The sequence below is a fragment of the Sebastes fasciatus genome, chromosome 1 (assembly GCF_043250625.1).
Source record: "Sebastes fasciatus isolate fSebFas1 chromosome 1, fSebFas1.pri, whole genome shotgun sequence".
NCBI classification, from domain to species: Eukaryota; Metazoa; Chordata; class Actinopteri; order Perciformes; family Sebastidae; genus Sebastes; species Sebastes fasciatus.
Genome location: NC_133795.1, coordinates 848,627 through 876,187, shown reverse-complemented (window position 1 = coordinate 876,187; position 27,561 = coordinate 848,627). Strand labels below are relative to the sequence as shown.

The 27,561-nt window shown below is 46.4% G+C and overlaps 1 protein-coding gene across 4 annotated transcripts in view; it reads left to right on the top strand.

Moving 5' to 3' along the window:
• The window catches only part of plxnb1b (plexin b1b), a 129,492-nt gene extending 101,958 nt beyond the window's left edge, over positions 1 to 27,534 (top strand). For 3 of the 4 annotated variants that reach the window (XM_074617917.1, XM_074617092.1, XM_074618734.1), the window contains 26 exons: positions 983 to 1,117; positions 1,224 to 1,346; positions 2,792 to 2,885; positions 2,975 to 3,141; positions 4,350 to 4,501; positions 5,284 to 5,389; positions 6,146 to 6,282; positions 6,431 to 6,607; positions 6,697 to 6,874; positions 6,967 to 7,209; positions 8,347 to 8,526; positions 8,630 to 8,778; positions 13,679 to 13,779; positions 14,139 to 14,356; positions 17,791 to 17,969; positions 18,088 to 18,154; positions 19,066 to 19,212; positions 19,350 to 19,515; positions 20,937 to 21,040; positions 21,141 to 21,225; positions 21,385 to 21,551; positions 24,907 to 25,178; positions 25,361 to 25,508; positions 26,202 to 26,266; positions 27,019 to 27,094; positions 27,272 to 27,534. In XM_074617917.1, coding sequence (XP_074474018.1) covers positions 983 to 1,117; positions 1,224 to 1,346; positions 2,792 to 2,885; positions 2,975 to 3,141; positions 4,350 to 4,501; positions 5,284 to 5,389; positions 6,146 to 6,282; positions 6,431 to 6,607; positions 6,697 to 6,874; positions 6,967 to 7,209; positions 8,347 to 8,526; positions 8,630 to 8,778; positions 13,679 to 13,779; positions 14,139 to 14,356; positions 17,791 to 17,969; positions 18,088 to 18,154; positions 19,066 to 19,212; positions 19,350 to 19,515; positions 20,937 to 21,040; positions 21,141 to 21,225; positions 21,385 to 21,551; positions 24,907 to 25,178; positions 25,361 to 25,508; positions 26,202 to 26,266; positions 27,019 to 27,094; positions 27,272 to 27,403 — 3,768 coding nt within the window. In that variant the 3' untranslated portion in view covers positions 27,404 to 27,534. The remainder of the gene's footprint in view (positions 1 to 982; positions 1,118 to 1,223; positions 1,347 to 2,791; positions 2,886 to 2,974; positions 3,142 to 4,349; positions 4,502 to 5,283; positions 5,390 to 6,145; positions 6,283 to 6,430; positions 6,608 to 6,696; positions 6,875 to 6,966; positions 7,210 to 8,346; positions 8,527 to 8,629; positions 8,779 to 13,678; positions 13,780 to 14,138; positions 14,357 to 17,790; positions 17,970 to 18,087; positions 18,155 to 19,065; positions 19,213 to 19,349; positions 19,516 to 20,936; positions 21,041 to 21,140; positions 21,226 to 21,384; positions 21,552 to 24,906; positions 25,179 to 25,360; positions 25,509 to 26,201; positions 26,267 to 27,018; positions 27,095 to 27,271) is intronic. The other variant, XM_074619561.1, reaches the window with a different exon arrangement.
• Positions 27,535 to 27,561: the final 27 nt, after the last annotated feature.

The window sequence follows — 27,561 nt, the reverse complement described above, 5'->3', positions numbered from 1 at the left end:
CCAAGAAAAACAGCTGCTCCTGCTGTTTTTTGAGTCAATAGTTTTCCTGTTTTTCCACACTTCCAGCTCAGTTTTATTTTAAAATCTCAAGTTGAAAGTTTCCTCCTGTTTGTTCTGCGGTGAATGAAAGAGAAGTGACGGTTACATCCACACAGTATTTCCCACACTGGGTCTGAATGACTCTGCAGATACAGAATCACTTCTTAGTGGCTCATAGGTGACGATTGAGAGGATTACTTCAGTATGAGTCGGTACATTTAGGTAAACCCTTTAAGACATGGAGGACAAAACGTCCACACTCACAGACTCTCAGACTTTGAGTCCTTGAGGGTTTAGGGCTGTCCCACTGGACGATCATCAAGTCATCGTCAAGGTGACGTGATATTCATCATCGTCATCGCAGCGTGCATGCTTTGGTTGCTTAGTAACGGCAGGCGCTAAAATAGTGCAACCTCCCGAGCACGTTGGATAAGAGGATGAAAGCACCACGGCTGGTGTTTTTCACGTGTTTTAGACGCAACATGTGAACGGCCGCTAAGACAACGGTCTCCAGCTCAGTGGCTTTACTGTAGGTGGAGAATTTAAAAATATCCAACCGTGGCGTCGACCGGTGGTGGTTCTGTCGAAGAAGGAACTGTGGCTGACCGCCGTGCACGCCATGCACGCTGGGATCATCTCGTTATTCAACGAGTAAACTCAGAATAACCTCAGAATCATTTATAATCACATCAACAGGAGACGGGTAGTTTGATCTGCAGCATCACTGAGACGCCTCACTGGATCATCGGGAAATATTGTGTGTTAGTGTGTGTGCGCGTGTGTGTGTGTGTGTGCGCGTGTGTGTGTGTGTGTGTGTGTGTGTGTGTGTGTGCATGTAAACGTGAGGAGGAGGGGGGTGTTCATACTGTGTGTGTGTGTGCATGTAAACGTGAGGAGGAGGGGGGTGTTCATACTGTGTGTGTGTGTGTGTGTTGGACGACAGGGGGACGAGGGCTCCTACGTCAGCTGGGGTTCGTCAGCGTGTCCCTGCGTGGAGAAGGTCCAGGGTTCATCACTGCTGCCCGTCAGAGTGGAGAGGAAGATCACCTTACTGGCCCGCAACCTGCACCTCTACCAGGTACACACACACACACACACACACACACACACACACACACACTCTCTCTGGTGACCCCTTCATTAAACACAAGTCTCTCTGTGTGTGTGTGTGTGTGTGTGTTCAGGACACGGAGCTGGACTATGAGTGTGTGCTGGTCATCGAGGGTCAGACGGTGGTGGTGGACGCCTACGTGGAGACTGATGACATGAATCCATCAAACTTTGACATCACCTGCCAGCTACACCAGGTGTGTGGTGCTAACCCTAACCCTGCAGTCAGGTCTTTACAACCCTGAAACCGTCTTTTTCAACCCTACTGTCTCATGTTTGTGTCCAAGTGACTCATGGGGACAACAGTTTTTGAAACGGGTCCAGTATCGAGGGAGAAGGCTGCAGACAGCAGCAGTGAAACAAGCATCGATGTAACGTTACGTCCACTAACAGTTCTTGTTGTTCCCACTGACGGGCTCAGATTGGTATTATCAGTGTCTGACTACATTAAAGGTCCCATATCAGCTCATCTTCAGGTTCATACTTGTATTTTGTGTTTCTACTAGAACATGTTTACATGCTGTAATGTTCAAACAACACTTTATTTTCCTCATCCTGTCTGCCTGGATATACCTGTATTCACCCACCGTCTGAAAAGCCCCGTTTTAGTGCATTTCAATGGAATTGCATTGCTAGGCAACAGCTTGGGTCCATGTTTACTTCCTGTCAGCTGATGTTATTTACATCCACTGCAACAGGAAATAAACTGGGACACATTTAGAATGTTTACATTTAAAACTGTATAATGATCTATATATTGTATATTTGTGACATCACAAATGGACAGAAATCCTGACGGCTTGTTTCAAACGCACAATTTCTGAATACATGCTGTGTGTATTTCTCCGTATATTGAGCGTTTTGATAGTTTAACAGTATTTATATATGACTTAAACCTGCTTTATGATATAAAAGACATGAAAATCTCACTTTGTACGATATGGGACCTTTAAGGAAAGGACCCTACAGAGACATAAAACCTTTCTCTTGATCTGGTGTGTTTGTTATCGTGTCCAAGTCCCGCTCCAGTTGCAAAGAATTTAAAGAATACGATGGTGGACACGTGCCCTAAATATTCAGCCATGACACTGAGAATCTTTTAGAAAACACTAAGCAACGCTTTCTGCACTCCAACACAACAAACTCTGACCGGCTGCCACTCATGTTTCACGTTTCACCAGATCTCAGAACAAGTCTTCTCCTTGATCGAAACTCTTTCCTTAATGTTGTCAGACACTGATAATAACAGTCTGAGCCGTCATGGTGAAAACAAACACCGTTAGTGGACGATAATAACGGTGCCGTGCAAGCTGCATAAACAATGTCAAATCAACTAAAGAAATCTCAGTGGACTAAAAGACCAAAACAACCGATAAGTCCACTGATGGACTAAGAAAAACTAAGACTTCAAGACTTCAAGGTAACACAGGGAGAGTAATGAATATACAGTCACGTTCAGGGTGAAGTATTCCTTTAACAGACATTCATTTAAATAATATCTTCTGAGACCAACAGGAATATACTGTAGAGCTTTATACCACAGGGATCCAGTTAATGTGATGAATGATGGTAAAGTGAGGATTAAACTGATAATGTTCAAGTGTATTTATTTAACTATAAAATGAAACCGTTGTCTGTCCAGTACTCCTACTCTGCTCCAGTGGAGGAGTACAACGCCATGGTGTACGTGAAGAGGAGGGACACCTTCCACGTGGACAGCTCTCCTGATCTATACGGTGAGGTTATTATCCTCAGAGAGTGTTTCCTCGTCGTCTCTCGTGACCGCTGACTGATGCCGGTGTGTGTCCGTCCGTTGTTCCCTCAGTGACGCTGTATAACTGCTCCGTGGGGCGCTCCGACTGCAGCCGCTGCCACACGGCGGACCACAAGTACGGCTGTGTGTGGTGCGGCGGCGCTCACGCCAGCTGCTTGTACTCAGCCTCCTGCAGTGAACCGGTACAGCAGACGTGCCCCGCCCCTGTCATCCACTCGGTGAGTCCTGACCTTTGACCTCTTCGCTCTTTATTTCAGGTGTGTGGGAACAACGAGCAGAATACAACATTTATGTTGCTTCTACTGTAGTCACGATTACAGAGCTCTCTCTGAAATAAATTGGCACTTGCATTAGAAAGTTACCCCGTCCATCCAGAATGTTTCTTAGAGACTCTTTTACAGCTGACGTCATCAAAAACATACGCAAGCATTTTGGCGATGAAGATGGTGTTCTGCCCCGGCCTTCCAGACGAGTTGGCGAGTTTTAAACGTTGAATTAAAACTGTTCCCAGCATCAGAATGTCTGCTTGTTTCGTGTTCGGCCGTCAGCATCGATATTCCAACAGTGAACTCAAGTTCTACAGAACTCTTGATAAAACACTAGTTTTGTAATAATAAACATATCAGAAAAACACAATTAAATAATGCATTGGAAACTTAATAAATAAAATAAAATAAATTAATTAATAATAGTAAAAATAGTAATAAATGATCAAAAATAATAATAAAGAAAAATAATAATAAAGTGTAGTTTGTCTGTCGTAGTATTTAAGAAAAGGCATCCGTGGTCTCTCAGACTTGTTCTACAGGATTCCGACCGTTTCAGAGCAACAGGTGTTTCGGTGTAACAGGTGACCGTGTTAACTGTTGACCCTGAGCCCAAAGCGTTCGTGGTTGCTCGTAGTAACTTACATAAATGGTCGGCGTAGATAATAAACACAGATGAGTATGTATTTAAAATGGATTGAAGGCTTTTACGAGGACACCTACATGTTCCGTTTGTGTTCTCAGAGCTGCCGTCTCATACGAGCGACCACGGCTGAGAGTCACCAGTTAACACGGTCACTTATTAAAACAAACCACTGGCGGCACCAACCATTAAACATGACTACTACTGGCCTCAAGACACAATCAAATATGTGTTTGTAGCACCCGTTTTAAAAGTCAATAAGCTCTTGAGTCGGTGTCGTGGTATTTGACGTTCTGGACACGACCACAGGTAACGGAGCTGTTAGCATCCAGTGACTCGTATGCTCGTAGCGTTACACGCTGTGTTTAGGTTGCATTAGTGATCTTTGGTGCTTCATGTCCTCTTAGATAGTTTGACAAGCTATTGCACTCCGCCGTACTTCACACTTACGAACATCATCACCGTTTGCAAACTGTGTATTGTTGTGTTAAATGAATCATTTCCTGACCTCCCTCAGATTGAGCCGCTCTCCGGCCTGCTGGAAGGCGGGACCATGGTGACCATCTCCGGCTCCAACCTGGGCCAGAAGGCCGAAGACATCCTCCTCTCGGTGTTAGTAGCCGGGATCCCCTGCACCGTCATCCCCGGCCTCTACGAGGTCTCCTCCAGGTACACGCCCACTTCTTTATTTCATCTTTTTAAGGGAATTTGATGGAATCATTTGTGAATTTCGAGCAGATTTCTCAAAAGGTAAAGACTGCAAAACAAACTCATAAATAATATGGGATTGTTGTTGTCTTTTTGTTTTCAAAAAACAATAAAAAAAAAAGTAAATAATAAAGATTAGACAAAACTATTTTGTGTGGTTCTCATAGGAATGTTTAAGAAAGAAGAGCTGCAACAATTAGTCCATTCTTTGACCCACAGAAAATGCTATAATATGATATAATGACGTGACAAATCAACTGCAGACCCGGTTTTCAGAAGGCTACTCATATGTTGGAGGGGGGGGGATCCCTTGTTGCTATTAAACACCTCATCGTATATTTAATTTGTCCAACACTTTGTTTTATGACCAAATACCTGCAGAACTAATGACCTTCATCAGCCTCAGCTGGACTTTGAGTTTACTGCTAATTAACCAGTAATAGCATGCTGTTTATTTGAGTTTATTTATGATCGTCACCGTTAACCGTTTACATTCCTGACATTGTGTACATTTGGTTTTTGCACCTTGTTGATAATCTCAATAGTTAATATGTTGTTCTGCAGCTGCTGCCCGACAGATTCCCTCTGAATCAATAAAGTCTTTTATCTTATCTAAAAAGAAAAAAAAAAAGGTCTTTGCAAAAGTGTCATTGACTGATCAGCTTGATTCAATATTGTCAGAATGCATGTCTGACTCTGCTTTATTAAGAACAACTGTCTCAAGAGTGTCGTCTGTGTTTCAGGATCGTGTGCAGGACCAAAGCCAGCGGAGGAGAGAAGGTCGGACTCATGTCTGTGAAAGTGAGCGGAGGAGAGTTTGGTCTGTCCAGCCAGACGTTCAGCTACCAGGTACTCTGCATATCACCTTTAATATAGTAGATTACATATCAGCTTTAATATAGTCAGTTAGATTAGGCTTTGTTGACCCGTTGTTGTGTTGTTGCAGAAGCAAACAGCCACTGGTTCCCAACCTGGGGGTCCCGACCCCCACTAGGGGTCGTCAAAGCTTCACAGGGGGGTCGCGAGGCCTTCTTGATTTTAACGGTTGTAAAAGCCCAGACGCACCAAGCCGACATCAAAGAACTAGCGGTGATGAACGCCGACCGTTGCGTCGCCTCACGTCGTCTTTGTCTCGGCCAACAGGTTGCACTTGAACACGCCGACGGCCAGTCAGCTCGTACGTTCTGCTCCTGGTGAGAGGGAATAACTCTCCTCACCAGCAGGCGGCGGTAGTCCGTATTCAGCATTCAGAGGGAACCAGGAAGAGCGAGGACGGAGGATATACAAGCCGTTGTTATGATACGGACGTGAATATTATCTGCTCAAAATTCATCCACAAACTTCCTGCAGTTATCGCGTTCACTATTTGGGTTAATGTACAGTTCATCAGTTCTGTTATTGTTATGCACCAACTGTAATATGAAGTATCCATAAGACATGTCCCTCAGTGAGGGCTCAGTTTACTCAACATAGAGAAGAGGTCCTTTAAGGAACCATTCAGCTAAACCAGACGACTATTTAGATCGATCTATTGATGAATATCAATTTTGATTGACTTATTGAGGTTGATTGTCTTCTAACCGTCCATCCTCTCGTCCCTCTCAGGACCCGTTTGTGATGGGGGTGTCTCCTAAAAGGGGGCCCAAAGCCGGAGGGACGTCCCTGACGATCGATGGCCTAAACCTTCTGACGGGACGTCCCTCAGACCTCGCCATCACCGTGGGGGGGGTGCCCTGTCACATGTAAGACGCTCACGCACACACACACACACACACAGAGAGAGGTGGACATTATCTATTGGCTGAATGACGGCCTGCTGATGATTCATTTAACGTTCCCTCCGTCAGTCTGACCTTTGACCTCCTTGTGTATTAACGTGTCTCTCCTCAGTGTGTCCGAGGTGCAGAAAAGCAGAGTTCAGTGTGTGACAGGAAGCAGTAATAAGACGGGAGATCACCGGGTCACGCTGCACTACGGCAGCAGCCAGCGCCACCTCCACGCGGAAGCCTACCGCTACACCCACAACCCCAACATCACCCACGCCACGCCAGCAAAGAGCTTCCTGCAGTGAGTTCGGGAGTCCGCCCTTCACCTCTTGTTCCCTACTGATGACAGCTGTTCGCTGTGACACTGACGAGTCCTCTGTCTGTTTTTAGTGGCGGTCGGCAGATCTACGTGTCGGGCCACAACCTGGACGTGGTGCAGGAGCCCCGCATGGTGGTGACCGCCGCTCCCCTCCAGTCAATCAGCCAGAATAAAAGGAGGAGGAGGAGGAGGAGGAAGAGGAGGAGTGAACCTGTCTGTCCTGGAGACGCTCTCTGCTCCGTCAGAGAGGTCAGTCAGTGTGTGTTCTTCTTTATTTCTGATCTGAAGTCAGCCGTCTTCCTTTACTCGACGTCTGTTCTGCTCCCTCCCCGTCTCTTCAGTTCACGGAGCGCTGCGAGGTCAACTCCTCTTCCCTCATCCTGTGCCGCTCTCCCATGGTGGACTCCTCCGCCTGGGGGTCAAAGTTCACCGCAGAGTTTCTGCTGGACAACCTGCGCTTTGACTTCAGCCGTCTGAACTCCGAGACCTTCAGCTACAAGCAAAACCCCGTCCTGAAGCGCCTGAACCAGCAGGAACCTCAGAAGGCCTACCGCTACAACCCCGGCAGCTTCATCCAGCTGGAGGTCAGAGGAGACGCACAGATAGATGATGGCTGAAGTCACAGCCAGGGCTGTCAGTCCAATAACATAGTTCATCACCATTAATCACAAATGAATCACATCTTTCATCTGTTCTAAATGAACCTTAAAGGAGATCAGTCCAGTATTTAATCCTCTTATCAACATGGGAGTGGACAAATATGCTGCTTTATGTAAATGTATATATATATTTATTATTGTAAATCAGTTAACAACACAGATCAATAACAGATATTGATCCAGAAACCCTCACAGGTACTGCATTTAGCATAAAACAATATGCTCCAATCATAACATGTCAAACTGCAGCCCAACAGGCAACAACAGCTGTCAGTGTGTCAGTGTGCTGACTTGACTATGACTTGCCCCAAACTGCATGTGATGATCATAAAGTGGGCATGTCTGTAAAGGGGAGACTCGTGGGTACCCATAGAACCCATTTACATTCACTGATCTGGAGGTCAGAGGTCAAGGGACCCCTTTGAACATGGACATGACAGTTTTTCCTCTCCACAATTTAGTGTCAGTTAGGAGTGTTATTTAACCTCCTTCATGACCAGCTAGTCTGACCTGGTTGGTACCGATGGATTCATCAGGTTCTCTAGTTTACTATGATACCAGGATCTTCACTCTAGCTTTAAAACTGAGCCGCTACGACCTCCGAAAGATCGGCAGCTCATCGGATTTTTAAGAGGTTAATTAAAAATCACAAGTTGCGTCAAAGAAATTAGTGGCGTTAAAATGAATTTGCGTTAACTTTGACAGCCCTAGTTACAACCCTTTATTGTCATAATTATTTATTTAAAGAGGCAGCAGACAAACATTACACACTAGCTGTGTGTAAAAAGCAGAAGAGTGTTCCTGTAGTCTTCTTGTTCTCATGGCCGACTGACTGCAGCCTCGGGTGTTAGCAGTGATATTGATCATTGTGGTGGGACAGAACAGAAGCCTGAATCATGCTTAAACAGCTGTTATTATAGTAAATACAACTATTATAAACACTATCTGTTGATCAGTCCTCACAGAGAAACAGCTGAAACCATTCTGTCCACTTTTAAATCTCCCAGTCAGATTAAACAGAAGGGAGAGTGAGAGATAAACCGTGTGATGGTGTGTTGTCAGGGGGAGAACCTGGACGAGGCCATCACTAAGGAGGAGGTGGTGGTGTTGGTCGGGGAGGGTGTGTGTGCCGTGAAGACCCTGACCAAAAACCATCTGTACTGCGAGCCGCCACCTCAGCAGCCGGTGCCGGCAGCCAACGGCAGGAAACGAGAGGGCTCCGACAACCTGCCTGAGTTCACAGTGAGTCCCTTTAAGACCACAGACACATCATCACGTCTTGACTCGTCACGGAGGACGGGACTGTGTGACCTGACGAGGACGCTGCTGTGTTTGTGTGTTTCAGGTCCAAATGGGCAACCTGAACTTCTCCCTGGGTAAGGTCCAGTATGACAACCTCAGCCTGGCCACCTTCCCTCTGGAGGCTCAGATCGGAGTCGGGGTCGGGGCGTCCATCGTGGCCCTCATCGTCCTCATCATCGTGCTCATCTACAGGTCAGTAGGTCGGCCGTGTGTTTCTGTGCATGTTTAACCTCCAGGTCTGAGAAGTGAAGTCAATGATGAAGAGTCTTTAACCTTCATCCTGTCTAGCAGCCAGCAGGGGGCGACTCCTCTGGTTCTATAGAAGTCAATGATGAAGAGTCTTTAACCTTCATCCTGTCTAGCAGCCAGCAGGGGGCGACTCCTCTGGTTCTATAGAAGTCAATGATGAAGAGTCTTTAACCTTCATCCTGTCTAGCAGCCAGCAGGGGGCGACTCCTCTGGTTCTATAGAAGTCAATGATGAAGAGTCTTTAACCTTCATCCTGTCTAGCAGCCAGCAGGGGGCGACTCCTCTGGTTGAATAGAAGTCAATGATGAAGAGTCTTTAACCTTCATCCTGTCTACCAGCCAGCAGGGGGCGACTCCTCTGGTTCTATAGAAGTCAATGATGAAGAGTCTTTAACCTTCATCCTGTCTAGCAGCCAGCAGGGGGCGACTCCTCTGGTTGAATAGAAGTCAATGATGAAGAGTCTTTAACCTTCATCCTGTCTAGCAGCCAGCAGGGGGCGACTCCTCTGGTTGAATAGAAGTCAATGATGAAGAGTCTTTAACCTTCATCCTGTCTAGCAGCCAGCAGGGGGCGACTCCTCTGGTTGAATAGAAGTCAATGATGAAGAGTCTTTAACCTTCATCCTGTCTACCAGCCAGCAGGGGGCGACTCCTCTGGTTGAATAGAAGTCAATGATGAAGAGTCTTAAACCTTCATCCTGTCTACCAGCCAGCAGGGGGCGACTCCTCTGGCTGAATAGAAGTCAATGATGAAGAGTCTTTAACCTTCATCCTGTCTACCAGCCAGCAGGGGGCGACTCCTCTGGTTCTATAGAAGTCAATGATGAAGAGTCTTTAACCTTCATCCTGTCTAGCAGCCAGCAGGGGGCGACTCCTCTGGTTGAATAGAAGTCAATGATGAAGAGTCTTAAACCTTCATCCTGTCTACCAGCCAGCAGGGGGCGACTCCTCTGGTTGAATAGAAGTCAATGATGAAGAGTCTTTAACCTTCATCCTGTCTACCAGCCAGCAGGGGGCGACTCCTCTGCTTCTATAGAAGTCAATGATGAAGAGTCTTTAACCTTCATCCTGTCTACCAGCCAGCAGGGGGCGACTCCTCTGGTTCTATAGAAGTCTCTGATTGATTTATTCCCTCAGTAAACATTGTAAACATGAGTTTATGGTCTCAATCTCTAGTTTCAAGTCTTCTTCAGTACAGCATGATGTTCATTTAGTAAATGATGTTATGAGGACTGTAGGATCAGGATCCTCACCTTTGGGTGTTTCCATTCTGACCCAGCATGACCCGGCGATTAACCCTGATCCTCACTGGTGGGAGGTTTACTGGGTCAAATTACACGAGTCAACCTTTTCACAATCTCACTGGATTTCCACTAATCCAGAGTTAAACTAGACCCTCTGGTTCCTCTCTCTCTCTCGTCTCTCCCGTCCCTCTGGTTCCTCTCTCTCTCTCGTCTCTCCCGTCCCTCTGGTTCCTCTCTCTCTCTCTTCTCTCCCGTCCCTCTGGTTCCTCTCTCTCTCTTCTCTCCCGTCCTGACCCTCTGGTTCCTCTCTCTCTCTTCTCTCCCGTCCCTCTGGTTCCTCTCTCTCTCTCTTCTCTCCCGTCCCTCTGGTTCCTCTCTCTCTCTCTTCTCTCCCGTCCCGTCCCTCTGGTTCCTCTCTCTCTCTCTTCTCTCCCGTCCCTCTGGTTCCTCTCTCTCTCTCGTCTCTCCCGTCCCTCTGGTTCCTCTCTCTCTCTCGTCTCTCCCGTCCCTCTGGTTCCTCTCTCTCTCTCTTCTCTCCCGTCCCTCTGGTTCCTCTCTCTCTCTTCTCTCTCGTCCCTCTGGTTCCTCTCTCTCTCTCTCTCTTCTCTCCCGTCCTGACCCTCTGGTTCCTCTCTCTCTCTTCTCTCTCGTCCCTCTGGTTCCTCTCTCTCTCTCTCTCTTCTCTCCCGTCCTGACCCTCTGGTTCCTCTCTCTCTCTCTTCTCTCCCGTCCCTCTGGTTCCTCTCTCTCTCTTCTCTCCCGTCCCTCTGGTTCCTCTCTCTCTCTCTCGTCTCTCCCGTCCCTCTGGTTCCTCTCTCTCTCTTCTCTCCCGTCCCTCTGGTTCCTCTCTCTCTCTCTTCTCTCTCGTCCCTCTGGTTCCTCTCTCTCTCTCTCTCTTCTCTCCCGTCCTGACCCTCTGGTTCCTCTCTCTCTCTCTTCTCTCCCGTCCCTCTGGTTCCTCTCTCTCTCTCTCGTCTCTCCCGTCCCTCTGGTTCCTCTCTCTCTCTCTCGTCTCTCCCGTCCCTCTGGTTCCTCTCTCTCTCTTCTCTCCCGTCCTGACCCTCTGGTTCCTCTCTCTCTCGTCTCTCCCGTCCCTCTGGTTCCTCTCTCTCTCTTCTCTCCCGTCCTGACCCTCTGGTTCCTCTCTCTCTCTTCTCTCCCGTCCCTCTGGTTCCTCTCTCTCTCTCTCGTCTCTCCCGTCCCTCTGGTTCCTCTCTCTCTCTCTTCTCTCTCGTCCCTCTGGTTCCTCTCTCTCTCTCTCTCTTCTCTCCCGTCCTGACCCTCTGGTTCCTCTCTCTCTCTCTTCTCTCCCGTCCCTCTGGTTCCTCTCTCTCTCTCTCGTCTCTCCCGTCCCTCTGGTTCCTCTCTCTCTCTTCTCTCCCGTCCTGACCCTCTGGTTCCTCTCTCTCTCTTCTCTCCCGTCCTGACCCTCTGGTTCCTCTCTCTCTCTCTTCTCTCCCGTCCCTCTGGTTCCTCTCTCTTCTCTCCCGTCCTGACCCTCTGGTTCCTCTCTCTCTCTTCTCTCTCGTCCCTCTGGTTCCTCTCTCTCTCTCTCTTCTCTCCCGGTCTGACCCTCTGGTTCCTCTCTCTCTCTCTCTTCTCTCCCGTCCCTCTGGTTCCTCTCTCCCTCTTCTCTCCCGTCCCTCTGGTTCCTCTCTCTCTCTCTCGTCTCTCCCGTCCCTCTGGTTCCTCTCTCTCTCGTCTCTCCCGTCCCTCTGGTTCCTCTCTCTCTCTCTTCTCTCCCGTCCCTCTGGTTCCTCTCTCTCTCTCTCGTCTCTCCCGTCCCTCTGGTTCCTCTCTCTCTCTTCTCTCCCGTCCCTCTGGTTCCTCTCTCTCTCTCTCGTCTCTCCCGTCCCTCTGGTTCCTCTCTCTCTCTCTCTTCTCTCCCGTCCCTCTGGTTCCTCTCTCTCTCTCTCTTCTCTCCCGTCCCTCTGGTTCCTCTCTCCCTCTTCTCTCCCGTCCCTCTGGTTCCTCTCTCTCTCTCTCGTCTCTCCCGTCCCTCTGGTTCCTCTCTCTCTCGTCTCTCCCGTCCCTCTGGTTCCTCTCTCTCTCTTCTCTCTCGTCCCTCTGGTTCCTCTCTCTCTCTCGTCTCTCCCGTCCCTCTGGTTCCTCTCTCTCTCTTCTCTCCCGTCCCTCTGGTTCCTCTCTCTCTCTCTCGTCTCTCCCGTCCCTCTGGTTCCTCTCTCTCTCGTCTCTCCCGTCCCTCTGGTTCCTCTCTCTCTCTCTTCTCTCCCGTCCCTCTGGTTCCTCTCTCTCTCTCTCGTCTCTCCCGTCCCTCTGGTTCCTCTCTCTCTCTTCTCTCCCGTCCTGACCCTCTGGTTCCTCTCTCTCTCTTCTCTCCCGTCCTGACCCTCTGGTTCCTCTCTCTCTCTCTTCTCTCCCGTCCCTCTGGTTCCTCTCTCTCTCTCTTCTCTCCCGTCCCTCTGGTTCCTCTCTCTCTCTCTTCTCTCCCGTCCCTCTGGTTCCTCTCTCTCTCTTCTCTCCCGTCCCTCTGGTTCCTCTCTCTCTCTCTCGTCTCTCCCGTCCCTCTGGTTCCTCTCTCTCTCGTCTCTCCCGTCCCTCTGGTTCCTCTCTCTCTCGTCTCTCCCGTCCCTCTGGTTCCTCTCTCTCTCGTCTCTCCCGTCCCTCTGGTTCCTCTCTCTCTCGTCTCTCCCGTCCCTCTGGTTCCTCTCTCTCTCTTCTCTCCCGTCCCTCTGGTTCCTCTCTCTCTCTCTCGTCTCTCCCGTCCCTCTGGTTCCTCTCTCTCTCGTCTCTCCCGTCCCTCTGGTTCCTCTCTCTCTCTCTTCTCTCCCGTCCCTCTGGTTCCTCTCTCTCTCTCTCGTCTCTCCCGTCCCTCTGGTTCCTCTCTCTCTCTTCTCTCCCGTCCTGACCCTCTGGTTCCTCTCTCTCTCTTCTCTCCCGTCCTGACCCTCTGGTTCCTCTCTCTCTCTCTTCTCTCCCGTCCCTCTGGTTCCTCTCTCTCTCTCTTCTCTCCCGTCCCTCTGGTTCCTCTCTCTCTCTCTTCTCTCCCGTCCCTCTGGTTCCTCTCTCTCTCTTCTCTCCCGTCCCTCTGGTTCCTCTCTCTCTCTCTCGTCTCTCCCGTCCCTCTGGTTCCTCTCTCTCTCGTCTCTCCCGTCCCTCTGGTTCCTCTCTCTCTCGTCTCTCCCGTCCCTCTGGTTCCTCTCTCTCTCTCTTCTCTCCCGTCCCTCTGGTTCCTCTCTCTCTCGTCTCTCCCGTCCCTCTGGTTCCTCTCTCTCTCTCTTCTCTCCCGTCCCTCTGGTTCCTCTCTCTCTCTTCTCTCCCGTCCCTCTGGTTCCTCTCTCTCTCTTCTCTCTCGTCCCTCTGGTTCCTCTCTCTCTCTCTCGTCTCTCCCGTCCCTCTGGTTCCTCTCTCTCTCGTCTCTCCCGTCCCTCTGGTTCCTCTCTCTCTCTTCTCTCTCGTCCCTCTGGTTCCTCTCTCTCTCTCTCGTCTCTCCCGTCCCTCTGGTTCCTCTCTCTCTCGTCTCTCCCGTCCCTCTGGTTCCTCTCTCCCTCTTCTCTCCCGGTCTGACCCTCTGGTTCCTCTCTCTCTCTTCTCTCCCATCCTGACCCTCTGGTTCTTGTCTTCGTTGCTGTCTGACAGGAGGAAGAGTAAGCAGGCTCTGAGAGACTACAAGAAGGTCCAGATCCAACTGGAGAACCTGGAAACCAGCGTGAGAGACCGCTGCAAGAAGGAGTTCACAGGTAAGAGAGTAAAGGAAGGGAGGAAGGAGAGGAAGGGAGGAAGGAGAGGAAGGGAGGAAGGAGAGAGGAGAGCAAGAGAAGTTTAATTTAGTTTGTGGAGGCCAACAAATCCACTTTGTTTTCTCTCTGGCCTCATGAGATCATCCTATGACATCACACCTCCATGACATCACACCTCCATGACATCACACCTCCTGGATGAACTGACTTTTACTTTATTCTGCCAACACAGTCAGTGTCGATATTTACCAGCTGCAGCACTGTTCCTAGCACACACTTTAAATATGATGTATAGTAGAAGCTGATCTCCTCCTCCTCCTCCTCCTCCTCCTCCTCCTCCTCCTCCTCCCTGCATTCAGACCTGATGACGGAGATGATGGACATGTCCAGCGACCTGGTGGGCTCCGGCATCCCCTTCCTCGACTACCGGAGGTACGCCGAGCGCATCTTCTTCCCCGGCCACCGGGAGTCTCCTCTGAGGAGAGACCTGGACGTTCAGGAGTGTCGGAGGCAGACGGTGGAGCAGGGCCTGGTGCAGCTGTCCAACCTGCTCAACAGTAAACTCTTCCTCACCAAGGTAGTCATCATCATCACCGCCGCCGCCATCAGGGTCACGAGCAGAGCGAGGATTTAAAGGGATAGTTCAGGTGTTTCTCAGTGGGGTTGTATGAGGTTCTTCTCCATAGTCAGTGTGTTACCTACAGTAGATGTTCTTCTCCATAGTCAGTGTGTTACCTACAGTAGATGTTCTTCTCCATAGTCAGTGTGTTACCTACAGTAGATGTTCTTCTTCATAGTCAGTGTGTTACCTACAGTAGAGGTTCTTCTCCATTGTCAGTGTGTTACCTACAGTAGATGATCTTCTCCATAGTCAGTGTTACCTACAGTAGAGGTTCTTCTTCATAGTCAGTGTGTTACCTACAGTAGATGTTCTTCTCCATAGTCAGTGTGTTACCTACAGTAGATGTTCTTCTCCATAGTCAGTGTGTTACCTACAGTAGATGTTCTTCTTCATAGTCAGTGTGTTACCTACAGTAGAGGTTCTTCTCCATTGTCAGTGTGTTACCTACAGTAGATGATCTTCTCCATAGTCAGTGTTACCTACAGTAGAGGTTCTTCTTCATAGTCAGTGTGTTACCTACAGTAGAGGTTCTTCTCCATAGTCAGTGTGTTACCTACAGTAGATGATCTTCTCCATAGTCAGTGTTACCTACAGTAGAGGTTCTTCTTCATAGTCAGTGTGTTACCTACAGTAGAGGTTCTTCTCCATAGTCAGTGTGTTACCTACAGTAGATGTTCTTCTTCATAGTCAGTGTGTTACCTACAGTAGATGTTCTTCTCCATAGTCAGTGTTACCTACAGTAGAGGTTCTTCTTCATAGTCAGTGTGTTACCTACAGTAGAGGTTCTTCTCCATAGTCAGTGTGTTACCTACAGTAGATGTTCTTCTTCATAGTCAGTGTGTTACCTACAGTAGATGTTCTTCTTCATAGTCAGTGTATTACCTACAGTAGAGGTTCTTCTCCATAGTCAGTGTTACCTACAGTAGATGTTCTTCTTCATAGTCAGTGTGTTACCTACAGTAGAGGTTCTTCTTCATAGTCAGTGTATTACCTACAGTAGAGGTTCTTCTCCATAGTCAGTGTATTACCTACAGTAGATGTTCTTCTTCATAGTCAGTGTGTTACCTACAGTAGATGTTCTTCTCCATAGTCAGTGTGTTACCTACAGTAGATGTTCTTCTTCATAGTCAGTGTATTACCTACAGTAGAGGTTCTTCTCCATAGTCAGTGTTACCTACAGTAGATGTTCTTCTTCATAGTCAGTGTGTTACCTACAGTAGAGGTTCTTCTTCATAGTCAGTGTATTACCTACAGTAGAGGTTCTTCTCCATAGTCAGTGTATTACCTACAGTAGAGGTTCTTCTTCATAGTCAGTGTGTTACCTACAGTAGAGGTTCTTCTCCATAGTCAGTGTGTTACCTACAGTAGATGTTCTTCTTCATAGTCAGTGTGTTACCTACAGTAGATGTTCTTCTTCATAGTCAGTGTATTACCTACAGTAGAGGTTCTTCTCCATAGTCAGTGTTACCTACAGTAGATGTTCTTCTTCATAGTCAGTGTGTTACCTACAGTAGAGGTTCTTCTTCATAGTCAGTGTATTACCTACAGTAGAGGTTCTTCTCCATAGTCAGTGTATTACCTACAGTAGATGTTCTTCTTCATAGTCAGTGTGTTACCTACAGTAGATGTTCTTCTCCATAGTCAGTGTGTTACCTACAGTAGATGTTCTTCTTCATAGTCAGTGTGTTACCTACAGTAGATGTTCTTCTTCATAGTCAGTGTATTACCTACAGTAGAGGTTCTTCTCCATAGTCAGTGTATTACCTACAGTAGATGTTCTTCTTCATAGTCAGTGTGTTACCTACAGTAGATGTTCTTCTCCATAGTCAGTGTGTTACCTACAGTAGATGTTCTTCTTCATAGTCAGTGTATTACCTACAGTAGAGGTTCTTCTCCATAGTCAGTGTTACCTACAGTAGATGTTCTTCTTCATAGTCAGTGTGTTACCTACAGTAGAGGTTCTTCTTCATAGTCAGTGTATTACCTACAGTAGAGGTTCTTCTCCATAGTCAGTGTATTACCTACAGTAGATGTTCTTCTTCATAGTCAGTGTGTTACCTACAGTAGATGTTCTTCTTCATAGTCAGTGTGTTACCTACAGTAGATGTTCTTCTCCATAGTCAGTGTGTTACCTACAGTAGAGGTTCTTCTTCATAGTCAGTGTATTACCTACAGTAGATGTTCTTCTCCATAGTCAGTGTATTACCTACAGTAGATGATGGTCAGCACACCTCCAGTTTAGAGAAACAGACAGGAGTTACTGCACGGGAGTAAAGTAATGAACTGCTGTGGATGGGGGGGCAGCAGCTAAATGTGTTTTAAACACCTAAAGAAATCAGTATAAGTGTACGCTATATTTAGAATATTTTCACCACTTTACCTCGCCGTCAGACAGCCCTTTTTGACGGGGAAATAAAGCTCTTGTATTCATCTATGCTCTCTTCAGAGCCACCAGACTCCATTGAAAAAAACTGTAATTTTCCCTCTCAGATCAGAGGAGCTGCTGGTCTACCACTGCCTCCATCAGGTAGTTTGTTTGTGTTATTGTGTGACTTTGATGAATCTGAACTAACTAAAGTCACACAATAACACAAACAAACTGACCGATGGAGGCAGCGGTAGACCAGCAGCTCCTGTGTTCTGAGAGGGAAAATTACAGTTTTTTTCAATGGAGTCTGGTGGCTTTGAAGAGAGCATAGCACAGCAGTTCATTACTTTACTCCCGTGCAGTAACTCCTGTCTGTTTCTCTAAACTGGAGGCGTGCTGACCGTCATCTACTGTAGGTAACACACTGACTATAGAGAAGAACATCTACTGTAGGTAATACACTGACTATGGAGAAGAACCTCTACTGTAGGTAACACACTGACTATGAAGAAGAACATCTACTGTAGGTAATACACTGACTATGAAGAAGAACATCTACTGTAGGTAATACACTGACTATGGAGAAGAACATCTACTGTAGGTAACACACTGACTATGAAGAAGAACATCTACTGTAGGTAACACACTGACTATGAAGAAGAACATCTACTGTAGGTAATACACTGACTATGAAGAAGAACCTCTACTGTAGGTAACACACTGACTATGGAGAAGAACCTCTACTGTAGGTAACACACTGACTATGAAGAAGAACATCTACTGTAGGTAACACACTGACTATGAAGAAGAACCTCTACTGTAGGTAACACACTGACTATGGAGAAGAACCTCTACTGTAGGTAACACACTGACTATGGAGAAGAACCTCTACTGTAGGTAACACACTGACTATGAAGAAGAACCTCATACAACCCCACTGAGAAACAGCTGAACTATCCCTTTCATTCTTCGCCTACATTGTGAACGGAGGGATAATTCTTCACTCTTCTCTTCCTCTCAGTTCATTCACACTCTGGAGAGCCAGCGGACGTTCTCTCCCAGAGACCGGGCCTACGTGGCGTCCCTGCTGACGGTGTCGCTGCACGGCAAACTGGAGTATTTCACCGACATCCTCAAAACTCTCCTCAACGACCTGGTGGAGCAGTATGTGGCCAAGAACCCCAAACTGATGCTGCGACGGTAAGGAGGAGGAGGAGGAGGAGGAGGAGGAAGAGGAGGAGGAGGAGGAGGAGGAGGAATGTGGTTAAAGGTGGTTTAAAGATGCTCCTCTCTGATTCAGACTGTTTGTTCTCTGCAGAACGGAGACGGTGGTGGAGAAGCTGCTGACCAACTGGATGTCCATCTGCCTCTATGCTTTCGTCAGGGTCAGTCAACTCATATCCGTCTGCTCAAACTACTCAATCAAACGGCATTTCAGTTTGTGAATGGAGGGTTTAGGGTTTAATAGCAGATGAATGCTCAGTCCAGAGGTCACAGTACTGACATCTGTGAAGTGCCAAGGGGAAACTTCATCACAAATGTTCCCATGCAGAGGGAATGGTGTTATAAAAATAGCCTGTGTCCACTAATCTTAAAGGGCGGGTCCATTATTTGTATTTATTTATATCATTCTGTGGCTTCCCACTGGTGTTCCTCATGTGTTCAAACCCCAACACTCATATTTCAGTTAAAGTTCCTATGTTTTAGCATCAAAATGTTATTTTCCCTTCAAGTCCTTCTAAAAACTTTTCCCCACATGGTGACCTGACGTAGGTTTCTGCATGATGACGCTGCTACATGTCCAGTATATATATATACATCCTTATAGTCAGTGTATTAATACAGTACATCAGACAGTCCTTTACCTCGCCGTCAGACAGCCCTTTCTGACGGGGATCTGAAGCCGTTATATCACTCACTTCAAAGCCACCAGACTCCATTCACAAAAACAGTAATTTTCCTCTCGGAACACAGGAGTATACATCCAACCCCAATTCAAAAAATCCAAACTAAATCTTTCAGACAAACTGATCACAGCTAACGTTGACTCAGCTAGAGCTAGCGTTCACTTTATTTATAACCTTATTGATTAGCTCACTTTGATTAACAAAGTCACAGAACAGAACGCAGATGAATCCGCTCTTTAAGTAAACAGTCGAAGAAAAGTCCAGATAGACTTTGATTTTGTGGGATGTGAACTTTTCAGCCTCTTTGGCACAAAGTGACTGATGTAAAGGAGGTAACGTCCTTCATCCTCTCCAGGAGAGTGCTAATAGACTTCAGTGTGTTTGTGCAGGACTCAGCGGGGGAGTCTCTCTACATGCTGTTCAGGGCCATAAAGCACCAGGTGGATAAAGGACCGGTGGACGCCGTGACCGGCAAGGCCAAGTACACCCTCAATGACAACCGCCTGCTGAGAGAGGATGTGGAGTACAAGACTCTGGTGAGGAGAACTCTGACTTTAAACCAACGATCATCTAATTAAAGAATCCCAGACATCCACCGCGACCTTCAGGGAGATGTCGTTGTTATTTCCTCTGTCATTCTCTCACCCCTCTTTCTGTCTTTCTTCTTCTGCAGACTCTGAACGTGTTGGTTCAGGGTGGAGGAGTGAACGAGAGCCAGCCGCTGCCCTCCAAAGTGCTGGACATTGACACCATCACACAGGTGAAGGAGAAGCTGCTGGATCAGGTCTACAAGGGCACCTCCTTCTCCCACCGACCCCACGCAGACTCACTGGACCTCGGTGAGAATCCACACCTCTCACACTGAAAGCATCTTTGCTATTCACACTGAAATCTGTGACAGTAAAGTGAGATAAATAAATGATGAGTTGGTTTTCTGTTCCATGTGTTGAGCTGTGGCGCCCCCTGCTGCCAGACTATAATAAATACAAGAAAGGACCCAACTCATCATCACGTTATTGTGGAATAAATACTGTAAATCAGCTGGAAGTGTGTATGCACATATTATATTATATATATTACATTTAGTGAGTATCTCTCTCTGTTTTATTGGCACCAACCAGCGTTTCCACAGCAGAGTTACTATCGTTAACTAAAACTAAAAGAAAAATAAGCAGTGAAAATTAAATATTCCCTGAATAAAAAACTAATAAATATAAAAATGAAAGTAATTTAATTTCAGTTTTAGTTTTTTTAGCTCTAATAATATACCACGACTGAAAAAAGGAGACGGCATAAATTTCCGTCCTCTCTCTGGTTCCGTTGAACCCCAGAAACTGAAGGAACTTCCAGGAGACGCCGCCGCGCTGCAACCGCTTCATAATGAATCCCTGTTGTTTTTCACATGCAGTAGAGTTTAATAACAAGAACATGATTTAAATATTGTCATTTAACCACCGAGCTGTTCAGCTCAGCTCGGATGTCTTCTTCTTCTTCTTCTTCTGGTAGTGAGAGACGACTCAAGTTGATTCACAAATCAAGAGATTTAAACATTCCTTCACAGCTCTCAACCATGTATTTATATTTTATAGGGCCGTCCTCCACCAAAGACATTCTCAGTCGACTAATCGATTAGTTGATTTAATGAACAGATCTGTTAAACTGAGTTTCTCCACAGATAATCCCACTAAAGCACCACTTTATTTCTGGTGTTTACCAGAGATGAGCTCACAAGTTTCTTAGAAATAAGTCATTCAGCATGAAAAAGCATCTGTGTGTCCTCCCCTTCACGCTGTTACTGTTTTATTCCCCCTCATACGTCTCTACTTAAATGTCTTCTGTTGTATTTGCTCTGCTGGTGTTTTTGTCGTGTTTTTGTCCGTTCAAGTATTTCTTTTATCTTTGTAAGGTGTCCTGAAAGGCACCGCCTAATGAAATGTATTATTATGATTAAAAAAGGACTAATCGATTAAAGAAATCTTAGTCGACCGATTAGACGACTAATCCACTACGAGGGGGCAGCCCTTATACTTTGTCTGTATACGTAGTTAAATACTTCTGAGACATTAAACCTGCTGGCACTAAAAACAACTAAAGCTAAACCTTTCTGAGAAACTAGAAAACTCAGTCTGAAAACTAACTCAAACTAAAGTCAGATTCAATTGAAAAGTCAAAACTCAAATAAAATACAAACTAGAACTACTCTACCCTTGACCTCCACACTCACCCTGTGCTGACTGTCTGTCTGCCGTCTATCGCTCAGAGTGGCGTTCTGGCGTCGCCGGTCACCTCATCCTGTCAGACGAGGACTTGACGTCTGTGGTTCAGGGCAACTGGAAACGCCTCAACACGCTGCAGCACTACAAGGTCAGAGGTCACAGACACACGTTGACTCACTGCCGGTAGAAAGAGGAGGTTTGTGGTCTCATAACTGACTGACTGAATGTTCTGTGTCGTTCCTCATCAGGTCCCAGACGGGGCGACGGTAGCGCTGGTCCCTCGCCACACCAAACACATTCACCATGACAACCACGACTACGTGGCAGGAGAGAGTGAGTTAACACCAGAACGCCGTTATCGTCGTAATAAATCTGCTCACAGTGATCAAACTGACTCCTGGATATCATTGTTGCTTCCACTAACCACCTCTCTGTGTATCTGATGGTGACGGTCGGTGAACTGTACTGAATAAAGCGTGTGAACCTGTGCAGAGACTCCGATGCTGGAGGATGCAGACGAAGGTGGAGTGAGGTTGTGGCATCTGGTGAAAGCCAGCGAGGAGCCGGAGCTGCCCAAACACCGGCGAGGCAGCCTGAGGGAGAGAGAGAGGGCCAAGGCCATCCCCGAGATCTACCTGACCCGCCTGCTCTCCATGAAGGTACACTCACACACACTATGGATGGAGGATGGATGGAGTATGGATGGAGTATGGATGGAGTATGGATGGAGCATGGATCTACTATGGATGGAGTATGGATCTACTATGGATGTACTATGGATGGAGTATTGATGGAGTAGGGATGGAGTAGGGATGGAGTAGGGATGGAGTAGGGATGGAGTATGGATGGAGTATGGATGGAGCATGGATCTACTATGGATGGAGTATGGATCTACTATGGATGTACTATGGATGGAGTATGGATGGAGTATGGATGGAGTAGGGATGGAGTAGGGATGGAGTATGGATGGAGTATGGATGGAGTATGGATGGAGTAGGGATGGAGTAGGGATGGAGTAGGGATGGAGTAGGGATGCAGTATGGATGGAGTATGGATGGAGTATGGATGGAGTAGGGATGGAGTATGGATGGAGTATGGATGGAGTATGGATGGAGTAGGGATGGAGTAGGGATGGAGTAGGGATGGAGTAGGGATGGAGTAGGGATGCAGTAGGGATGGAGTAGGGATGGAGTAGGGATGGAGTAGGGATGGAGTATGGATGGAGTATGGATGGAGTATGGAGGGAGTCCATACAGTACCTGAGAGCTGGTGAAATGTATCTCTGTTCTAATGATTCTATAATCCTGATATTTGTGATATTATAGTATATTTCTGAAAATGTATTGTAGCCTAGTTTCATTGCATGACTTTTAACGGGCAAACGATGTTTCCATCTGAAAGATGTGCCGTTGTTTTACAGTATTTCATCAAAAATGTCCGTCTCTATTCAGCTGTATGATTTTGGTCTATAATAATAACAATAATAATAATAACTCACATGGGAATCCAGCAACAACAGTCTCTTGCATCCAAGTGCACATATACAGATAGAGCTGTCAGAGTTTCACTACACAATAAACACCTTCTCACTCCCAACTCAGCAAATACAGACGCTCGGTCGGCATCCAGACGCTTCACACTATGACTCTCTAGGTACCAGTCTAGGGTCAGTTTACTCTCCTCTAGGGTCAGTTTACTCTCCTCTAGGGTCAGTTTACTCTCCTCCAGGGTCAGTTTACTCTCCTCTAGGGTCAGTTTATTCTCCTCTAGGGTCAGTTTATCCTCCTATAGGGTCAGTTTACTCTCCTCTAGGGTCAGTTTACTCTCCTCTAGGGTCAGTTTATTCTCCTCTAGTGTCAGTTTACTCTCCTCTAGGGTCAGTTTACTCTCCTCTAGTGTCACTTTATTCTCCTCTAGGGTCAGTTTATTGTCCTCTAGGGTCAGTTTACTCTCCTCTAGGGTCAGTTTACTCTCCTCTAGGGTCAGTTTACTCTCCTCTAGGGTCAGTTTACTCTCCTCTAGTGTCAGTTTATTCTCCTCTAGGGTCAGTTTATTGTCCTCTAGGGTCAGTTTACTCTCCTCTAGGGTCAGTTTACTCTCCTCTAGGGTCAGTTTATTCTCCTCTAGGGTCAGTTTACTCTCCTCTAGGGTCAGTTTACTCTCCTCTAGGGTCAGTTTATTCTCCTCTAGGGTCAGTTTACTCTCCTCTAGTGTCAGTTTACTCTCCTCTAGGGTCAGTTTACTCTCCTCTAGGGTCAGTTTACTCTCCTCTAGTGTCAGTTTACTCTCCTCTAGGGTCAGTTTATCCTCCTATAGGGTCAGTTTATTCTCCTCTAGGGTCAGTTTACTCTCCTCTAGTGTCAGTTTACTCTCCTCTAGGGTCAGTTTACTCTCCTCTAGTGTCAGTTTATTCTCCTCTAGGGTCAGTTTACTCTCCTCTAGGGTCAGTTTACTCTCCTCTAGTGTCAGTTTATTCTCCTCTAGGGTCAGTTTATTGTCCTCTAGGGTCAGTTTACTCTCCTCTAGGGTCAGTTTACTCTCCTCTAGGGTCAGTTTATTCTCCTCTAGGGTCAGTTTACTCTCCTCTAGGGTCAGTTTATTCTCCTCTAGGGTCAGTTTACTCTCCTCTAGGGTCAGTTTATTCTCCTCTAGGGTCAGTTTACTCTCCTCTAGTGTCAGTTTACTCTCCTCTAGGGTCAGTTTACTCTCCTCTAGGGTCAGTTTACTCTCCTCTAGGGTCAGTTTACTCTCCTCTAGGGTCAGTTTACTCTCCTCTAGGGTCAGTTTATTCTCCTCTAGTGTCAGTTTACTCTCCTCTAGGGTCAGTTTATTCTCCTCTAGTGTCAGTTTACTCTCCTCTAGGGTCAGTTTACTCTCCTCTAGGGTCAGTTTATTGTCCTCTAGGGTCACTTTATTCTCCTCTAGGGTCAGTTTATTGTCCTCTAGGGTCAGTTTACTCTCCTCTAGGGTCAGCTTACTCTCCTCTAGGGTCAGTTTACTCTCCTCCAGGGTCAGTTTACTCTCCTCTAGGGTCAGTTTACTCTCCTCTAGGGTCAGTTTACTCTCATCTAGGGTCAGTTTACTCTCCTCTAGGGTCAGTTTACTCTCCTCTAGGGTCAGTTTACTCTCCTCTAGTGTCAGTTTACTCTCCTCTAGGGTCAGTTTATCCTCCTATAGGGTCAGTTTACTCTCCTCTAGGGTCAGTTTACTCTCCTCTAGGGTCAGTTTACTCTCCTCTAGGGTCAGTTTACTCTCCTCTAGTGTCAGTTTACTCTCCTCTAGGGTCACTTTATTCTCCTATAGGGTCAGTTTATCCTCCTATAGGGTCAGTTTACTCTCCTCTAGGGTCAGTTTACTCTCCTCTAGGGTCAGTTTATTCTCCTCTAGGGTCAGTTTACTCTCCTCTAGTGTCACTTTATTCTCCTCTAGGGTCAGTTTACTCTCCTCTAAGGTCAGTTTACTCTCCTCTAGGGTCAGTTTACTCTCCTCTAGGGTCAGTTTACTCTCCTCTAAGGTCAGTTTACTCTCCTCTAGGGTCAGTTTATTCTCATCTATGGTCAGTTTATTCTTGTTACATGGATACAGTCTCTTTTCAAAATAAACCTCCAACGTAGGTTTACTTAGTTTTTAATGGAACGGGCGTTAATTAAGTTACATCACAAAAGAAAGGTCAGATAAATCAGCGTTGACGCCAACAGAAGTCTGTTTGACCCGTCCATCCACCCCGACCTCATACTGACGCTAAATAGTAACTCGGTGCGTCGGTATCAGTCCCGCGGGGCTCTAACCAGGAGCGTATGTGAGAACGCGTTATGTTTATTTAGCATTTTGTCTCTTTTTTGGTAAAATGACACTGAAAATCTGAGTGTAGGGAGGAGGAGAGAGAGTCTGTAACCACACAGCTGATTATTTACACAATATTATCATATGTGTATTATTAACATTATATTGATGTCGTCAATACTGGTATATCGTAAACCATCATTTTGACTCTTCCTCCTTCGTGTTCTTCAGGGCACGTTGCAGAAGTTCGTAGACGACCTGTTCACGGTGATCCTCAGCACCAGCCGTCCCGTCCCCCTGGCTGTCAAATACTTCTTTGACCTGCTGGACGACCAGGCGGGAAAACACGGCATCTCCGACCCGGAGACCATACACATCTGGAAGACCAACAGGTACACTAGAGACCATACACATCTGGAAGACCAACAGGTACACTACAGACCATACACATCTGGAAGACCAACAGGTACACTAGAGACCATACACATCTGGAAGACCAACAGGTACACTAGAGACTCACAGAGACTCACAGAGAGCCGGGTGGTCACGTGGAGACATGAGGAGGACGTTGTCCAGCAGTGTGAAGGGTTAAAGGTCATTAGATCTGCTCTACCTGAGGACCAAACACTGTGTATATATTTAATATGTAAACTGAGGGTTGTGATGTTCCTCTCTGCCTCTCCAGCCTCCCTCTGCGGTTTTGGATCAACATCGTGAAGAACCCTCAGTTCATCTTTGACGTCCAGGCGTCGGACCACGTGGACGCCGTGCTCTCCGTCATCGCGCAGACCTTCATGGACTCCTGCACCATCGCTGAGCACAAGCTGGGACGGGTGAGGCCGGACGGGGGGGAGGGAGGGAGTAAAGGCCTCGTGCACATTAGAGACGCCTGATTAAAGGGACTCAACATTATATATGTGTTTTGGTATATTAAAGGTCCCATATTGTAAGAAGTGAGATTTTCATGTCTTTTATATTATAAAGCCGTCAGGATTTCTGTCCGTTTGTGATGTCACAAAGATACAATATTTAGACCGTTACACGGTTTTAAATGTAAACATTCTAAATGTGTCCCAGTTTATTTCCTGTTGCAGTGTATGTAAATAACATCAGCTGACAGGAAGTAAACATGGACCCAAGCTGTTGCCTAGCAACGCAATTCCGTTGAAATGCACTAAAACGGAGCGTTTCAGACAGTAAATGAATACAGGTATATCCAGACACACAGTATGAGGAAAATAAAGTTTTTTTTTTAACATTACAGCATGTAAACATGTTCTAATAGAAACACAAAACTCAAGTATGAACCTGAAAATGAGCTGATACAGGACCTTTAAATAGTTGTTTTGGGTTTCAGTCTCAGTTTTTTTCTACCGTCTCAGTTGAAACTGAACAAAAAGCTTTTTGAGATTCACAAATGCTGGAAAACCAGGAGGAGAACTGAAGGTGGCGTCTCTCCATCAGTCAGCGTCCTGTCTCTCCTCCTCTCTGTGGTTCTCATCTCTTCTTCTTGTCTTGTTGAACAGGACTCTCCCATCAACAAGCTGCTGTATGCCAGAGACATCCCCCGCTACAAACAGATGGTAGAAAGGTGGGTTCACATCCAGTTCAAACTTATTCTAAAACATTTTATTGTATTTTTATTTTTTTCTTCTCTTTTTCTTTTTCTTTTCTTTTATTCATTCATTTATTTCCCCTCCTCACATAGGAATATTGCTTATGGATTTACATATGATGATTATGTCATAGCAGGGGTTCCCACCCTTTGGTAACTTGAGGACCACGTCTGATTGTTAAAAACGTTCCGAGGACCTTCCCAAATAACTAAACTGAGCTATAAATAGCGGCCGTCGGATTTTTTAGAGGTTACTCTAACCATTCTGCAGTACCTCCGCGGCACACCAGGTGGCGCTCTGAGGCACACCAGGTGGCGCTCTGAGGCACACCAGGTGGCGCTCTGAGGCACACCAGGTGGCGCTCTGAGGCCCCGGGTGAGAATAGCTGTCTTATTCATTGATATTGTGTCATGCAATGATTTAGTATCTTGGAGAACAAAGTACATGTATGTTTAATTAAGCCAATAAATAAAAACTATAGTACTTATTCCAAGACCGCTCCTGGGATCATATTATCTACATAACCTAAATATCCACACCTAATATAATTTATGCATTTTGGAACATAATTGCTCTGTGAAATAATGAAATCAACTTCGTGGTACTGCAGGTACTACTCTGATGATAACTGTAGTGTGTATTACTGCAGGTACTACTCTGATGATAACTGTAGTGTGTATTACTGCAGGTACTACTCTGATGATAACTGTAGTGTGTATTACTGCAGGTACTACGCTGACATCAGGCAGACCATCTCAGCCAGCGACCAGGAGATGAACTCTGCTCTGGCTGAACTGTCCAGGGTGAGTCCAGAGAAATACACATCATTATATCAGTAATACTGTAATACTATAACACTGTATAGTAATCCATTATTATATCAGTAATACCGTGTTATAGTAGTATTACAGTATTATATCAGTAATGTAGTATATGTGGACTCGGAGGTGGAGGTCTAACCAGACGTCTTTGTGTTTCAGAACTACTCCGGAGAGCTGAACTACCTGGTCGCATTGCACGAGCTTTACAAGTACATCAACAAGTACTACGACCAGGTGTGTGTTTATCAGGTGTTCCAGGGTGTCATGGCAACAGATACAAAGATAATGTGATGATGTGCTCAGTGGATCACAATATGACGTCTCATCAATACTCACAAAGAGTACGCATTATGGTTACTCTAAATCTGGAGGTCAAATGTAAATACCTGAATATGTAAATGCCCGGAGTTTATGACGGCGTATTAGAGCCACTGTAGGTAAAACAACTA